This window comes from Microcebus murinus, chromosome 1 (assembly GCF_040939455.1).
Source record: "Microcebus murinus isolate Inina chromosome 1, M.murinus_Inina_mat1.0, whole genome shotgun sequence".
Classification (NCBI taxonomy): Eukaryota; Metazoa; Chordata; class Mammalia; order Primates; family Cheirogaleidae; genus Microcebus; species Microcebus murinus.
In genome coordinates this window covers 154,560,026-154,578,640 of record NC_134104.1, presented here as the reverse complement: position 1 = coordinate 154,578,640, position 18,615 = coordinate 154,560,026, and the positions used below count along the sequence as shown (strand labels likewise).

General features: G+C 42.1%; 2 protein-coding genes across 5 annotated transcripts in view; both read left to right on the top strand.

Annotated features, from left to right (window-relative positions):
* IMPDH2 (inosine monophosphate dehydrogenase 2) overlaps positions 1-18,615 on the top strand; it is a 96,977-nt gene that overhangs the window by 55,209 nt on the left and 23,153 nt on the right. The window lies entirely within an intron of this gene.
* The window catches only part of QRICH1 (glutamine rich 1), a 56,729-nt gene that overhangs the window by 20,061 nt on the left and 18,053 nt on the right, over positions 1-18,615 (top strand). For all 4 annotated transcript variants that reach the window (XM_020280322.2, XM_020280321.2, XM_020280323.2 and 1 more), the window contains one exon: positions 7,004-8,035. In XM_020280322.2, the coding sequence (XP_020135911.1) occupies positions 7,004-8,035 (1,032 nt within the window). The remainder of the gene's footprint in view (positions 1-7,003; positions 8,036-18,615) is intronic.

Genomic DNA, 18,615 nt, shown 5'->3' with positions numbered 1-18,615 from the left:
CATGCGCCACCATGCCCGGCTAATTTTTTCTATATATATTAGTTGGCCAATTAATTTGTTTCTATTTATAGTAGAGACGGGGTCTTGCTCTTGCTCAGGCTGGTTTCGAACTCCTGACCTCGAGCAATCCGCCCGCCTCGGCCTCCCAGAGAGCTAGGATTACAGGCGTGAGCCACCGCGCCCGGCCTATCTTTTCTTTTTTATATCTCTTGAGAATCACCTTGAATCTAGACTTAAGTTTCAAACTGTGTTTTAAAATATATATATACATATATATTTATATATACATATTTGTTTAGATATCAGTGTGTCAGTTGGTTTTCTGAGACAATTAACTCAAGTATTATAGCCTGGAAAAATACACTTAAACCCATTAAGAAAAATGGAGTTAATAAAGCATAATATACTAATCTTGGAATGCCTTTCTTAAATTTGTTCTTTTTTTATTTTTAAAGAGGAATCTTTTAGGAGCTTATTGGGAAGAAATATCCACAATTTAACAATTCTTTGGTTTTTTAATCTTTTACAAGCACTGGAAAAAAGCAATTCTTTGTTTACTTCAGTTTTGTTTCCTTTTAAGTTCAAGTAAAACTTAATACTTTTACTTAGTTGTGTTTCCAAATTCTTATTGTGGCCGTGTAATTATCTAACCAGAGAAAAAGTTACGTTTTTATATAAATAATAAAATCTGAAGGATGGTAATGCAAATAACATATTTGATTTCTTACTGACTTCAGCTTCCTGAGGTGTAAAGGTTATAAACATATAACCTTTCTAATCCACTATGTTGACATTAGTAAAGAGATGTCAGAACATACCTTAGCTTTTACTCTTTTTTTTTTTTCTTTTTTTTTTTTTTGTTTGTTTACTTTTCAATTTTCAAAGAGTAGGCTTTTACTCTTAATTCTTTCTTCCCTAACTTTAAATTCTAACTACTTTGGATATAAAATCACATGAAATTATTTGTACTCATTTGTTGTTCAATTGTGGAGTGAGGGACAGAGGCTTCCAGTTCAAACTTGGATTGGAAAGTTCTGACTTTCTAGTATTGCTGCTAACACTAATTAATAGTTATTTGTTTCATTTGGAACCTTGAGTGTTGATAAATGGTTTCTAAGAAAAATCAATTAGAGACACAGTAAACCAACCATGCATGGTGGCTCACGCCTATAATCGCAGCACCTTGGGAGGGTGAGGTGGGAAAGATCACTTGAGGCCAAGAGTTTGAGACCAGCCTGGGCAACATAGCAACACTCCCCCTCACCCCCTGCCAAAAATAAACAAATTAGCCTGGTGTCATGGTGCACACCTGTAGTACCAGTTACTCAGAAGGCTGAAAGAGAAGAATCACTTGAGCCCAGGAGCTTGATGCTGCAGTAAGCTATGATTGTGCCACTGTGCTCTAGCCTGGATGACAGAATGAGATGTTGTCTATAAAAAAAAAAAAAAAGGACAAAAGGAAAAGAGAGATACAGTAAATCATGGAGGATATGAGCTATGATTCAAGGATAATAATCAGATTTTTGAAATTTTGTTTTTAAGCAAGCAGCATTATTGTTGTAAAACATACTGTGTTTAACACAACAGCAGTGGTTCTTAAGTGGTGATGCAGACACTTCTGGTAATCGCCAGGAACTTTCAAGGTTCTTCGAGGTCAAAGCTGTTTTTATCATGATACTAAGATATTATTTGCCTTTTTACTTTAATTCTCTGAAGACTGTATGCTAGAGTTTTGTGGGGGCCATATGTCAGGTGTTACAGCACAACCAATTGAATGTAGAAGCAGATATGAGAATACAGCTATCTTGATCAAGTCAGCTATTAAAGAGATTTGCAAAAATGTAAAACAGTGCAGTTTTATTGTAATTTTTGCTTTGGCTAACAGTTCTTTTTCATAAGAACATGTTACTTATGTTAATATGTGATTGCCTTACATATTTTTTTAAATGAATTAATATTTTAAAATTTCCTGGTTTTAATTTCTAATACAGGTAAATATTAATAGACCCATGTAAACAAAAGTTGTTCGGAATCCTCAATTTTTATTTATTTATTTATTTATTTATTTATTTATTTATTTATTTTTTTGAGACAAAGTCTCGCTTTGTTGTCCAGGCTAGAGTGAGTGCCGTGGCGTCAGTCTAGCTCACAGCAACCTCAAACTCCTGGGCTCGAGCGATCCTTCTGCCTCAGCCTCCCGAGTAGCTGGGACTACAGGCATGAGCCACCATGCCCGGCTAATTTTTTTTTTTATATAAATATATCAGTTGGCCAATTAATTTCTTTCTATTTATAGTAGAGACGGGGTCTCGCTCTTGCTCAGGCTGGTTTTGAACTCCTGACCTTGAGCAATCCGCCCGCCTCGGCCTCCCAAGAGCTAGGATTACAGGCGTGAGCCACCGCGCCCGGCCTATTTATTTGTTTATTTATTTTTTTTGATTGAGACAGCGTCGGTCCAGGTAGAGTGCAGTGGCATTATTATAGCTCACTGCAACCACAAACTCCTGGGCTTAAGCCATCGCAAGTAGCTGAGACTACACGTGAGCACCAGGTTAATTTTTCTATTTTTTTGTAGAGACGGGGTCTCACTCTTGCTCAGGCTAGTTTCCAACTCCTGAGCTCAAGTGATCCTCCTGCCTTGGCCTCCCAGAGTGTTAGCATTAAAAGTGTGAGCCACCACATCTGGCCCTCAGCAATTTTTGACCAAATTCAAGCTTTAACCAAAAAGTTTGAAAACTGCTGTACAAGTATTAATAGTTGGCTTACATAATTTCCTTTACATTATCATTGTAAAGCACTGGTTCTCAAACTTGAGTATGCATTTACACTGGAAGACTTGTTAAAACACAAATTACTGGGCCCACTTCTAGAGTTTCTGATTCAAATGGAGGTGGGACTAGAGAATTATATTTGTTTCGGAGACAGAATCTTGCTCTGTTGCCTAGGCTAGATTGCAGTGGCATCATTATAGCTCACCGCAACACTCATGGGCTCAAGTGATCCTCCTGCCTCAGCTTCTGAAGTAGCTGGAACTTACAGGCGCATGCTACCATGCATGGCACAGGGGTCCCACTATTGGCAAGGCTGGTCTTGAACTCCTGGCCTCAAGCAATCCTTCTGCCTTGGCCTCCCAAGCTGCTAGGATTATAGGTATGAACTACTACACCCGGCCAGAATTTATATTTCTAACAAGTGCCTGGGTAATGCTGATGCTGTGGCCTGGTAACTACATTTTAAGAACCACTAGTGTAAAGAAATACTGTTTTACTCCATGGAAAAAAATGAGGAAGAAAACCTGCCTTTTTGAGCACCTAATACGTGTCATTAAATAATACTTTATGCTCACAACAATTCCGTAGGGAACTAGGTATTCTCCTCCATCTTAGTATACTGAAAAAACTGAAGCTTAGAGGTTAGATAATTTGCTCATGGACTCACAGCCAGGTAGGCACAGTATCAGTTCAAGATCAAGTCTGTGGGCCAGGCATAGTGGTTCATGTGTATAATCCTAACACTCTAGGAGGCTGAGGCAGGAGGATTACTTGAGTTCAGGAGTTCAAGACCAATCTGATAGAGAGTGATACCCTGTCTCTACTAAAAAATAGAAAAATTAGCTGGGCGTCATGCCACTCACCTGTAGTCCCAGCTACTTGGGAAGCTGAGGCAGGAGGATCACTTGAACCCAGGAGTTGGAGGTTGCTGTGAGCCAGGCTGACGCCACTGCACTCTACACAGGGCAACACAGTGAGACTGTCTCAAAAAAAAGATCAACTCTGTGATCTCAAAGCCTGTGCTCTTTACACAACCTCCTTTCTTATCTCTTTTTTTTTTTTTAACTTAGCAAAGACTTTATTGAGATATAGTTCACATATATAATTCACCCATTTAAAGTATGCAATTAAATATGTTTTAATATAGTCAGAGTTGTACAACCGTCATCATATCAGTTTTAGAACATTTTCATCACCCCAAAAAGAAACCCTATATTCATTAGTAGTCACTCCATATTTTCCCCAACCTTCCTCCCCACATCCCTATCTGTAGATAACTACTTTTTTTTCCTTTTTCTTTTAAGTCACATGCAGTACTGAATGAGAAGTGGGGAAAGAGTTGAACAAGGAATTCTATCTGTAACTGACTGTGAACAGTCACTACCTTTGGAGCAACCCCCTAGGCAACTATTAATCTACTTTCTGTTTCTATAGAAAATAGACCTATTTTGGACATTTCATATATATGGAATCATATAATATGTGGTCTTTTGTAACTGATTTCATACCAGTACTTTGCATAATGTTTTCAAAGTTCATCTGTGGGTTTTTTTGTTTTGTTTTGAGACAGGGTGTCACGTTATTACCCAGGCTGGAGTGCAGTGGTATGATCATAGCTCAGTGCATCCTCAAACGTCTAGGCTCAAGTGATCCTCCTGCTTCAACCTCCCGAATAGCTGGGACCACACGCATGCACCATAGTCCCTAGCTAATTTTTTTTTTTTTTAAATTTTTTTTCTAGAGACGAAGTCTTGCTGTGTTTTCCAGGCTGGTCCTGTCTTGACCTCCCAAGGTGCTGGGATTACAGGCATGAGCCTCTGCGCCCCGCTTTGAGGTTCATTTATGTTGTAGCATGTATCAGCAGTTTATTCCTTTTGTTGCCAAATAATAATTCCATTGTATTGATACACCACATTTTATTTATCCATTCATCAATTGATGGGCATTTGGGTTTTTACTATTTACACTTGATGTTATCCCAAAGATTGAGAATTGATAGGGTTTCTACTTTTTAGCAGTTGTGAATAATGATGATTGTATACAAGTTTTTGTGTGGACGTGTTTTCATTTCTCTTGGGTATATACCTAGTAGTGATATTGTTGGGTCATATGGTTTATCATGTTTGTTATATGGTATATTTAACCTTTCCAGGAACTGCCAGGCTATGTTCCAAGGTGACTATACCAATGTTATATTCCTACCAGCAGTGTATTAGTCTTCCAGTTTGTCCACATCCTCACCAATGCTTGTTATTATCTTTTTTATTATATCCATTCTTTTAGGTATGAAGTGGTATCTCATTGTAGTTTTCATTTGCATTTCCTTGATAGCTAGTAATATTGAGCAACTTTTCATATGTTCTTTGAGGAAATGTCTGTTCACATCCTTTTCTATTTTTTGTGTGTAATAAAAGGAAGAGTTCCAAGCTTCATTCTGTTGCATGTGGATATCCAGTTGTCCCAGCACCATCCTTGGTTATCTTTTGTCATGTGTCTTCTGTTGTTAGATAGATACAGACTCATGTCTACCTTATTATCTGTCTTCATGTTTTCTACCTCCCTAATTCCTACCTATGGTTAAGGATAATTTACATATGTGTCTGATGGAAAAACTTTTCTTTTATCATATACTATGTATAGCATCTTTTCATGCTGTTTTGCATGCTGAAATACCAGTAATAAGACAAGAGCTACATTGTTATCATAAATGTGTGATCCAGCTGAGCATAGTGGCTTGCACCTATAGTCCCAGCTCCTTGGGAGGCTGAGGCATGAAGATCTCTTCACGCTGGGAGTTGAAGACAAGCCTGGGCAACATAGTGAGACTCCGTCTCTTAAAAATAAATAAAGGTGTTATCTAGGATATAGTAACATTGCTCAGATTAAATTATTGGGGTTCTGCGTTTTTGTAATGCCTTATTAAAACAAAGATATCCTGGCCAGGCATGGTGGCTCATGCCTGTAATCCTAGCACCCTGGGAGGCCGAGGTGGGCGGATCTGTCAAGGTCAGGAGTTCGAAACCAGCCTGAGCAAGAGCGAGACCTCATCTCTACTATAAATAGAAAGAAATTAATTGGCTAACTAAAATATATATAGAAAAAATTAGCCGGGCATGGTGGTGCATGCCTGTAGTCCCAGCTACCTGGGAGGCTGAGGCAGAAGGATTGCTTAAGCCCAGGAGTTTCAGGTTGCTGTGAGCTAGACTGACGCCACGCAACAAAGTGAGACCCTGTCTCAAAAAAAAAAAAAGATACCTTAAATAAGCACTCTAAAGAATCATGCATCAATGCCTGCATTTTAAGCAGAGTAGTTTGAAGTGACTCCAGACATTTAATGAGATTTGTCTCTACCATGTTTTCTATTCATTCTTCTTCTTCTTCTTTTTTTTTTTTTTTTTTTTGAGACAGTCTTTTGCTTTGTTGCCCAGGCTAGAGTGAGTGCTGTGGCATTAGCCTAGCTCACAGCAACCTCAAACTCCTGGGCTCAAGCAATCCTGCTGCCTCAGCCTCCCAAGTAGCTGGGACTACAGGCACACGCCACCATGCCTGGCTAAATTTTTCTATATATATTAATTGGCCAATTAATTTCTTTCTATTTACAGTAGAGACGGGGTCTTGCTCTTGCTCAAGCTGGTTTCAAACTCCTGACCTGGAGCAATCCGCCTGCCTCGGCCTCCCAGAGTGCTAGGATTATAGGCATGAGCCACCGCGCCTGGCCTGTGTTTTCTATTCATTCTTCATAGTGGGAGATAGTTTTGATCCTCAGTTGGGCAGTTGAAAATTGAATGCCTGTGGAATATACTTGTTTCTCTGATGTTTTGTAACAGTGGTCCCAACACTTTTTATCTCTCACCCTATGGATAAAATAATTCTTTAACATATGCCTTAATATATAAATTGTGTAATTGCACTGGTATATCAGTGTGAAAAAATCAAAGAGTGCCTTTTCAAAGAAGAGTTAAAAATGAACAAAAGTTGTGATATTTTCTTCTTAGACCCTGGTTGGTTGTCTTGCTTGCTTTTTGGGGTAGATATATATCACTGAGAGTGCCGCATGTTGCTGGAGAATTCTGCATTTGGTTTTAGGGTTTGTGGCCTTCTCAGAAACCTTGAATATGGCAGCCCTTCTTCCTCATATTACACAGGGCCCCTGCCTGAGATCTCTTCTTCCCTTGGGGGCTGGATTCTTAATGCTGCCTGGCTTACTTACTGGTGAATCTTGTCCCTTGCAGGTACAGGTGCAGGTACAGCAGTCTCCGCAGCAAGTCTCAGCTCAGCAGCTCTCACCGCAACTCACCGTTCACCAGCCTGCTGAGCAGCCCATCCAGGTCCAGGTGCAGATCCAGGGCCAGGCACCGCAGTCAGCAGCCCCCTCCATCCAGACCCCGTCTCTGCAAAGCCCCAGTCCCTCGCAGCTACAAGCAGCCCAGATCCAGATGCAGCATGTGCAGGCAGCCCAGCAGATCCAGGCTGCAGAAATCCCGGAGGAGCATATCCCACATCAGCAAATCCAGGCTCAGCTGGTGGCTGGCCAGTCTCTTGCTGGGGGTCAGCAGATTCAAATCCAGACCGTGGGTGCCCTTTCCCCACCACCATCCCAACAGGGCTCACCTCGGGAAGGGGAGCGGCGGGTTGGCACGGCAAGTGTCCTCCAGCCAGTGAAGAAGCGCAAAGTGGACATGCCTATCACTGTGTCCTACGCCATCTCAGGGCAGCCAGTGGCCACCGTGCTGGCCATTCCACAGGGCCAACAGCAGAGTTATGTGTCTTTGAGGCCAGACTTATTGACAGTAGACAGTGCCCACCTGTACAGTGCCACTGGGACCATTACTAGCCCTACAGGAGAAACCTGGACCATCCCTGTTTATTCTGCCCAGCCCCGGGGGGACCCTCAGCAGCAGAGCATTACCCACATTGCCATCCCCCAGGAAGCCTACAACGCAGTTCACGTCAGTGGCTCACCCACAGCCCTGGCGGCTGTAAAGCTGGAGGATGACAAGGAGAAGATGGTGGGCACCACGTCTGTAGTGAAAAACTCCCATGAAGAGGTAGTGCAGACCCTTGCAAACTCTCTCTTTCCAGCACAGTTCATGAATGGCAACATCCACATTCCAGTGGCTGTGCAGGCTGTAGCAGGCACATACCAGAATACGGCTCAGACTGTCCATATATGGGACCCACAGCAGCAGCCGCAGCAGCAAACTCCCCAGGAACAGACACCACCACAGCAACAGCAACAGCAGCAGCTCCAGGTTACTTGTTCAGTAAGTGAGACTTATCTGTGGGGCAGCCTGCTCCCTCAGGGCCCAGTGCAACACAGAACTTGCCTGGCAACCTCTGGCTTGTTTACTGCTATGATGTTAGTCTTACAGTGATAAATAAAGCATTTTAGTATTGGGGGGAAGGAGAGAAGCAGCAGGTGAGGCTACTCAACAGTAGAAGGTTTATCCTGGGACCAGGAGATGAATGAAATGACCAGCTTTGGGGTTTTGGAGAGAGTCTTTGAGTTTAACTGCCTGGGGTACTTCTTTGTAATCTTTTCTTAGGAAGAGTAATAAAATTATAGATGAAGACTAATGGAATACCTCAAGTGTTATCCATATCCCAGAAGTTACTCCTGGTATCACAAGTGAATGCATCTATTGGAAACCTGGTAGACTAGCACACAGGTCGTAAACTCATCAAGGTTGAGAAGCTATGAGATTGTTCCTTTTCTATTTTTCATCTTTAGACACATAATAGGTGAATTAGAAGATCTAAAAATATCTCTTAGTAGTAGGCCTGTTAAAAATGATCACCTTTGGGTGCCTTGAATAAGTCACCTATGGAGTGGGACGACCACTGGGGTTTTCGTGTCCCTTTGACAATAGGATAAACTTTGGTCAATTGGGTTTTCTGACATGGCATTGTATGTTGAAAAATTGTTTAACTTTTTGTTTTGAAATATTTTAGATTTGCAGAAAATTTATAAAAATAGAAATATGCCGAAATTTTAATTTTAAAAGTACTTGGATCTTTCTAGTTATTAATCTTAAGAATATTACAGAGGTGTTGGCAGATTAATTTATTAAAAATATTAGTGGCCAGGCACGGTCGCTTACGCCTGTAATCCTAGCATTCTGGGAGGCCGAGGCGGACGGATTGCTCGAGGTCAGGAGTTCGAAACCAGACTGAGCAAGAGCAAGACCCCGTCTCTACTATAAATAGAAAGAAATTAATTGGCCAACTAATATATATAGAAAAAATTAGCCGGGCATGGTGGTGTGTGCCTGTAGTCTCAGCTACTTGGGAGGCTGAGGCAGTAGGATTGCTTGAGCCCAGGAGTTTGAGGTTGCTATGAGCTAGGCTGACACCATGGCACTCACTCTAGCCTGAGCAACAAAGCGAGACTCTGTCTCAAAAAAAAAAAAAAAAAACTATTAGCGACCAGGCATGGAGGCTTCACCTGTAATCCTAGCATTTTGGGAGGCTCAGATGGGAGCATCGCTAAGGCCAGGAGTTCTAGACTAGCCTGAGCAAGAGCAAGACCCTGTCTCTACAAAAAAAGGAAACTTTGCTGGGCATGGTGGTACATGCCTGTAGTCCCAGCTACTTGGGAGGCTGAGACAGGAGGATTGCTTGAGCCCAGGAGTTTAAGGTTACAGTGAACTATGATGATGCCACTGCATTCTAGCCCGGGCAACAGAGCCAGACACTGTCTCAATAAAAAAAGAAAAAAGAACTATTGGTAAAGTTTCCAGTCCCTTTAGAGTGGCATCTAAGCCCTATGGTTTAATGGGACTGATGAAGATGATCTGCCTCAGTGATCATAGGCTCCTGGGAAGGCATGTGAGGGAGCTGGCATAAACAAGTTTAGGTTAAGGACTACTATACTCAGAAACATAGGCCATAAATGATACTAATTTTAATTGGTTTTTTTTTTTTTTTTTTTTTTTTTGAGACAGGAGTCTCACTCTTTTGCCCTGGCTTCAGTACCCTGGCGTCAGCCTAGCTCACAGCAACCTCAAACTCCTGGGCTCAAGCAATCCTCTGCCTCAGCTTCCTGAGTAGCTAGGATTACAGGCATACACCACCATATCCGGCTAATTTTTTCTATATATTTTTAGTTGTCCAATTAATTTCTTTCTATTTTTAGTAGAGATGAGGGTCTCGCTCTGCTCTGCCTGGCCTTTAATTTTAATTTTTAGAGAGGAGGGGTCTTGCGATGTTGCCCTGGCTGGACTTGAACTCCTAGGCTCAAGCAATCCTCCTTCAGCCTCTGGAGTAGCTGAGACTTATAGGCATGTGCCACCACAGCCAGCTTGGCCATAAATGATTAACTAAGCAAAGGCTAAGTGGTTTCACATAGGCAACAATATATTATCCTAGGTGACTTTGTTAAAGACCTACTAAATATCTAGTTATTAGGCCTAGAACTAATCATTTCTTCAGATAGCTTAGAGTCTTGTGAGAATACAAACAGGATTTCTATTCCTAGGACAGCATAATGAAGTGTGTGACATTGTGTGACACAAAGACAAACTGGGAATTTAGACATTCTAGGATAAAAAGTCAGCAGATGAGGCGGGCGGATTGCTCGAGGTCAGGAGTTCGAAACCAGCCTGAGCAAGACCGAGACCCCGTCTCTACTATAAATAGAAAGAAATTAATTGGCCAACTAATATATATAGAAAAAAATTAGCCGGGCATGGCAGTGCATGCCTGTAGTCCCAGCTACTCGGGAGGCTGAGGCAGGAGGATTGCTTGAGCCCAGGAGTTTGAGGTTGCTGTGAGCTAGGCTGACACCACGGCACTCACTCTAGCCTGTGCAACAAAGCGAGACTCTGTCTCAAAAAAAAAAGTCAGCAGATGCATCTATGCAAAAAGTGGGGTTTGAACTGTAGTTTATAGTTTAGATTGACAGAAGGGTGGAGCAGCATAAATACATAACTAGGGAAAGATAGAATGGGCAACATGAGAGGGGAACTGTGGGAGAAGATTTAGTATGAGGGTGGAAGTGCTGTCTTCCCAAAGTAAAGAGTTGTGTTTTTTTTTAGAGATTTTTTTTTTAGAGACAGAGTCTCGCTTTGTTGCCCAAACTAGAGTGAGTGCCATGGCGTCAGCCTAGCTCACAGCAACCTCAAACTCCTGGGCTCAAGCAATCCTGCTGCCTCAACCTCCCCAGTAGCTGGGACTACAGGCATGCACCACCATGCCAAGCTAATTTTTTCTATATATATTAGTTGGCCCATTAATTTCTTTCTATTTATAGTAGAGACGGGGTCTCGCTCAGGCTGGTTTCGAACTCCTGACTGTGAGCAATCCGCCCCCCTCGGCCTCCCAGAGTGCTAGGATTACAAGCGTGAGCCACCTCGCCTGGCCCAAAGTAAAGAGTTGAGTTTGATCTATCTGTGGTAGGAAATCTGTAATTTCCTAGGTATCATAAGAGTCATGGTAACAAAAGGAATCAAGTAGAGGTGTGTAGAATTGATTGCACATAGGAGAGACCAGCCAGGATATTGGTAAGGGGGCTCTGTGCTTAGCCTTTTTTCACAGAGATGGAGCCGGTTAGGCCTCCGCTTATCTCCTGCTTGCCCTGGATATTCCATTGTAATTCAGGACTTCTTTTGGTGCTTATTGATATCTGTTTGTAATCTGCTTGTCTGACCCTTCCAGCAAGAAACCATTCTGGAGTTAATTTTAGTGAGCCCATGTTTTTCAGAGTCTATGTCTCTTCTGGGATTTATGTCAAGTACTATAACCAGGAATAGAAAAATTGAGAATACTCATTGTGAGGAAAATATGAGTTTGCCCATATATACCACAAACATTGCTCTGCCTTCCTGATCAGGCTCTGTGCTAGGTTCTGGGGAACAGAGATGAATAAGATAGTCTTCTCCACCCTTGGACCACTTACAGCCCATGGAGAATACAGTTGTGCTGTGATGTGAGTGAACCTAGAAAAGAGCTGGTGACAAAGTGTTGTGTTCCTTCATTTGCCATGGGTTGAGGAGGGCTATACTCTTTATGAAAGCTCTTATATCTCCTATCTTTAAAGCCAGATTTATGGTGAAACCTCTCTTCCTTGACCTTGCATCCACCTCCATCTATTGCCACATTTCTTTGTTCTGCTTTATTTGCAGAACTCTCAAAAGCATTATCTATATAGCTGGCTTCACTTGCTATCCAATCTTCTTTTCAACTCATGAATGAATCTGTTCTTGTTAAAATCAGCAGTGACTCTCCTTATGGCCAGATCAAATAATCATGCCTATTTTCATCTCATAGCAACACACAACATAACAGACCATACCTACTTCATTGAAGCTCTTTTCTTTGGAATTCCAAGTGTTACTACATACTCCTGGCTTTCCTCCTACCAGTCTGATTCTTCTTCCTTCCTAGGAGCCTTTGCTGGTACCTTCTCCTCCTCTTTCTGAACTGTACATGTTGATATTCTTAAGGATTCAGTACTGGCCCTTTTTTCTCCCTAAGGGATTTCTGTCCATTGCCATCATTTTCAGCATCCTCTAGATGACTCATGCTGATGCTGAAGATGATAATAACTGATACTTTCTGCTAGACACTATTTTTTTTTTTTTTTTTTTTTTTTGAGACAAAGTCTCATTTTGTTGCCCAGGCTAGAGTGAGTGCCGTGGAGTCAGCCTAGCTCACAGCAACCTCAAACTCCTGGGCTCAAGCAATCCTCCTGCCTCAGCCTCCCGAGTAGCTGAGACTACAGGCATGTGCCACCATGCCCGGCTAATTTTTTGTATATATATATTTTTAGTTGGTCGATTCATTTCTTTCTATTTTCGGTAGAGACGGGGTCTCGCTCAGGCTGGTTTCGAACTCCTGACCTGGAGCGATCCGCCCACTTTGGCCTCCCAGAGTGCTAGGATTACAGGCGTGAGCCACCACGCCCGGCTTAGGCACTGTTTTTCATGTTTTACATATATTAACTCATTTAATTTTCACATCAACCTTGGGATGTATATGTTAATAGCTCCATTTTATAGATGAAGAAACTAAGGCATAGAGAGATTCAGTGACAAGGCCAAAGCCATGGTTAATAAGTAGCAGAATTGGAATTCAACCTTGGACAGGCTGGCTCTGGAGACCATGTCTTAACCCCTGAGCTGTACCAACTCATGGGTCTAAGTCTCTGAATCATGCCTTTCCCCTTAGGACCCTTCTTCCCACACATTCAACTGCCTACTTAGCATTTATTTGGATTTATTGCTGATATCTCAGCTCTTCATTAGCACCACCTTTATCTCTGTTGAAAAATTCCGTAAGAAGATAGCACTGGCTGGGCGCAGTGGTTCACGCCTGTAATCCTAGCACTCTGGGAGGCCCAGGTGGGCAGATTGCTTGAAGTTAGGAGTTCGAAACCAGCTTGAGCAAGACCAAGACCCTGTCTCTACTATAAATAGAAAGAAATTAATTGGCCAACTAATATATATAGAAAAAATTAGCCGGGCATGGTGCTGCATGCTTGTAGTCCCAGCTACTCGGGAGGCTGAGGTAGCAGGATTGCTTGAGCCCAGGAGTTTGAGGTTGCTGTGAGCTAGGCTGACGCCACAGCACTCACTCTAGCGTGAGCAATAAAGTGAGACTCTGTCTCAAAAAAAAAAAAAAAGAAGAAGAAAATAGCACTAACATCTACCCAGTTGTTCAAGCATGAAAACTGGGAGTCATCCTTGTGTCTGCTTTTCCTTATTCCTCACAGGCAGTTCATTAATAAGCCATGTTGGTTCTGTCACCAAACTTTTCAAAATCTCTTATATCATCTTCACTGGTACTATTTTAATCTGGGTCACCAGCACTTGCTTCCACTCTTGTTCTTTAATTCATTCTCCATAGAACAGCAAGAATAATCTTAAAATGTAAGGTATGTCACTTCCTAGTTTAAAACTCTTCACAGGCTCCCATTACATGTAGGAACAACTTTACACCACAGTGTACAATACCCTACATCAGTAGATTTCAGTCTGAGTTGTATCACTGCCACCCCCACCTACTGATAGACATTTGGACACATGTAGAGGAATTTTTGGTTGTCAAAATGTTGGAGATGTTACTGACATTTAGTGAGTGGAAGCCCATAGTGAAGACGGCCCAATAAAAAGCCAGTAGAGAAGCACTGGCCCACATGCTCTGGCCTCTGCCTACTTGTCCATTCAGCCTCCTAGATTTCCAGCTTGGGTAGATGATATTGCTATTGAATAGGTAGGAGGGGAACTCTGGAAAGAATAGGTCCAGGCTAGGAAAGTGATGAGTTCTCTCTGTAGATGTTAATTTGAGGTGGCTATGAGATGTTCAGTTGGAGATGCACATTAGCCACTGGGTGTATTAAGGGGAGGTCTAGGCTGGATGTGCTGGATCACACCTGTAATCCAAGTACTTTGGGAGGCCAAGGTGGGAGGATTGCTTGAGCCCAGGAGTTTGAGACCAGCCCAGGCAACATGGCAAGACACCATCTCTACAAAACAAAAAAATAGCCAGGCATGGTGGCGTGTGCCTGTAGTCTTAGCTACTTCAGAGGCTTAGGTGGGGGAAGCCCAGTAGTTCAAGATTACAGGGAACCATGATCATGTCACTGCACTCCAGCCTGGGTGATAGAGTGATACCCTGTCTCACTTGGAGGGAGTCTCACTTGGAGGCACACAGTTGGCAGTCACTTCTACAAGCATGGAAACCCAAACTGGGAAAGTGGGTGAAACTCACCAGGGAGAATGTGTAGTTAAAATGAGAAATGGGTCTAGAGCGGAGCTCCAGAGTTGACAAATGTTTCAGGGTCTGACAGAGACAAATGCAAGGTAGATAGAGAAAGATGCTGGCTATCCTAGGCAGATCCAGGAGAGTGTGGTGTCAGGAAACTGAGCAGACTGCAAAGGAGAAAGTTGTGGTTGACATTGGATGTGTCAGAAAGGTCCAGTAGGTTGGGGCCATGTATGCATTGCATATGACCCTTTCATTTCAGGTGTTTTTGACTGGGGGGTTTGAGGAGTGGTGGTAGTGGTGGTGGCTACCAACAGGGTAACCAAGAAGAGATCATTTATTTCTGGAGTAGTCAGAATAGTGATTGGAGCTCTCAGTGAAACATGGGGATCAAAGGTCTACTGAACTCAGAGAATGAATCCTCAAGTCAAATAGAAGTCAAGTAGAAGAAAAAGCAACACCAAAACCTGGTTATAGTAGACTTGGGTTTCACCAGGACAGGAACTGGCAGCAAACTTTTCAGTATATAATAAAATGTGGGAAAGAAAGATGTGCTGCTGGAATAGCTGAGTAAGTGCTTATTGATTGGGTAAAGGAAGGCTTTTGCCTGTGTGCAGGGGGACAAGGGGACTTCTGTATAACTCACTCTGAGAGGGTTGTGGGACTATCTGTTCCTCTAACCCTGAGCTCAGCTGCCTTCCTGGCCTTTGCTAGGTAGGTATCAGAGGGCATGATGGTTGGTTGGCAGTTAATGGAACTATTTCAGAGACATGGTTCAATTAGTGTTTTTCTTTTGGTGACTACTGGATTAGCCAGTGGAGTTAAGGGGAAAAATAGATGCCACAGATTTTCTTTACCTCACTCCCAATTGAATCAGCTCTTTGCCCTAGCCAGCAGTTTAATGCATTTCTATATTCCTGGGCCTAACACAAAGCTTTGCACACACATTTGTCGAATCAATGAATAAGAAAAAGTAGGATTTTGCACTGATTTCTTGCTGGTTTTCTTCACTTTTGGGAGTCCAAGCACATTCTTTTTTTTTTTTTTGAGACAGAGTCTCGCTTTGTTGTCCAGGCTAGAGTGAGTGCCGTGGCGTCAGCCTAGCTCACAGCAACCTCAAACTCCTGGGCTCGAGCGATCCTTCTGCCTCAGCCTCCCGAGTAGCTGGGACTACAGGCATGTGCCACCATGCCCGGCTAATTTTTTATATATATATCAGTTGGCCAATTAATTTCTTTCTATTTATAGTAGAGACGGGGTCTTGCTCTTGCTCAGGCTGGTTTTGAACTCCTGACCTTGAGCAATCCGCCCGCCTTGGCCTCCCAAGAGCTAGGATTACAGGCGTGAGCCACCGCGCCCGGCCCAAGCACATTCTTGGAAGACATGTGGTGACTCAGTTCACTCCCTTTAAAATCAGAGAAAGGAAATTGAAAGTCTTAACCTTAGAGTTTTAATATTTTAGGGTATAAAGATCTCTTAGAATCTTTAAGATTAGGTAGTAACTAACCTATTTATGTAAATACTCATTATAAGTTTGTATTAATCTTATATGTCTGTAGCCAAGTAGCCATGAAGTCTGGGGTAGACTTTACAAGGAGGAAGGGCTGCTCTTGTCTGGTGCAGAGAACAAAAGCTGGTTTACTAAGCATCAGTTGTAGACTTTGGTTAGAACCCCATGTGATCAAAATAAGTTGTGGACCTAATTTTATGTAAAGGTGGGATTTATTTCTTCCTCTTTCTGCCTATTCAGATTTTGTAACACTTTTGTTTCCTGTTTATATAAAAACCATACCAGTGTACTTGTTAAAAAAAAAAAAAGGAGAATTTGAGTTATTCTTCCATTATAGAAATGTTAGAAAACATAGAAAAGTAAGAAGTATTTTAACATTATTCATATATTCACCACTCTATTATAGTTTGATAGACAAGAAATCAGGTTTATATACATGGTTGTCTTTATGCTTACTGTACATTTTTGTGTCCTGTTTCTTTTTACTTACTCATGTTAGTAACATATGAAAATGTTATTTCTAGTCTTGGTTTTGCAGTTCATTTGGATGGACATAGTATAATTTGCTGAACCAGTCCCAGTCCCCTTTTATTGGACATTTATATTATTTTAGATTTTTTTCTAATGTCAATGACTTTACAGGATATCTGGATTATAAAGTATATGCTCTTTTTTGATGGTTTCCCTAGGATAGAGTCCCAGGTCAAAACATGTAAACATTTTCTTGAGTCTTGATACATAATGCCAAAAACACTGTGTTGCTTTATCTCACTGTTTAATTGTTTAATAATAGATCTTTTTTTTTTTTGGAGGCAGAGTCTCACTCTGTTGACTGGGCTAGAGGGTCATGACATCAGCCTCGCTCACAGCAACCTCCAACTCCTGGGCTCAAGCCATCCTCCTGCCTCAGCCTTCCGAGTAGCTAGGACTACAGGCATGCGCCACCATGCCCAGCTAATTTTTTCTATATATATTAGTTGGCCAATTTCTATTTATAGTAGAGATGGGGTCTCGCTCTTGCTCAGGCTGGTTTCGCACTCCTGACCTCAAGCAATCTGCCTGCCTCGGCCTCCCAGAGTGCTAGAATTACAGGCGTGAGCCACCGCGCCCGGCCAATATATCTTATCAAAGATAATAGTATTGTTTTTATTTGTTGGTGAACAAACTTGTGTTTTATGTATAAATTATTTTGCCTTCAATTTGAATGACTTTTGACATTCCTCAGCCCTTTGGGTAAAGGAGGTATAGGTTCTGGCATGGGGGATTGCTCAAGGGGATTTGTTCAGAGAATGTAGACAGGTGTGTGAGACCCAAGAACCTGTACTTAGTATCTGTGTTGGTGTCTGTCCAAACCTTTGGGGTTTGTGATTGAGACAGATACTCTCTGCCCCTTGTCTGCATGGCTTGCCTGTCAGACCCATCCATCCATCCATCCATCCATCCATCCATCCATCCATCCATCCATCCATCCATTCCATCAGACCCTTGATGATAGACCACTCTTCCTTTGGAGGCAGGTGTAGTACCTCCTGTCTTCAGAAAATGGATTATGTTCTTACAAACCAGAGAGTGTTATTTCAGAAAGAAAATGAAAAAATTAGAGTGTTACAACTGGAGAAATGATAAAGATCTTCAGATCTTCTCATTTTACAGTGGGTGGGGAGAGGACACCACTTATTTGTTTTGCTTTTTTTCCTTCTAAATGATGGTTCTCAATTTTGGCTGGACATTAGAATCACCTGGTAGAAACACTGATGCCAGGCCTTCACCTTAGTCCAATTTAATCACAATCTGGGAATAAGGCCCAGGGTAATTTTTTTTTTTTTTTCTTTTTTAGAAAATGGAAAATGCTGAAGAACCCAGGGTAATTTTTAAAAGCAGTCCATATGATTTTAAGGTGCAGTAAAGTTTAAGAATCACTGTTCTGGCTGGGCACAGTGGCTCATGCCTGTAATCCTACCACTCTGGGAGGCCGAGGTGGGAGAATTGTTTGAGCTCAGGAGTTCAAGAGCAGCTTGAGCAAAAGTGAGACCCCTTCTCTACTAAAAATAGAAAAAAATTGCAGGGTGTTGTGATGTGTACCTGTAGTCCCAGCTACTCAGTAGGCTGTGGCAGGAGGATTGCTTGAGCCTAGGAGTTTGAGGTTGCTGTGAGCTAGGCTGATGCCACGGCACTCTAGCCTGGGCAACAGAGTGAGACTCTGTCTAAAAAAAAAAAAAAAAATCACTGCTCTGGACATTTGGTATTCAAAATGTAACCTGCACACTGTCAACCTTGGTGTTACTTAGGAGCTTGTTAGAAATGCAGAGTCTCAGGTCCTACCCCAGACCTTTTTAATTAGCATATGCTGATTTGCTTGCACATTAAATATTAAGGGAGGCTTTGAGCCAGTAGTTCTCAGTGGTGACTAAACATTAGAATTACCTTTTTGCTTGGAGAGTTTTTAAAAGACTAATACTTAGGCTCCACCCCAGAAAGATTCTGGAGTAAGCCCTGGGTATTGGTGTTTTTAAATAAGAGATTAAAAAGGGCAGCCAGGGCTAAAAACCCCAGTTGCAGTGCTGCTTTTGCTCTCCCTGGGGAAAGAAGTAGAACTCTAAAGCTTATTGAATGCCGGGGGCGATGGCTCAC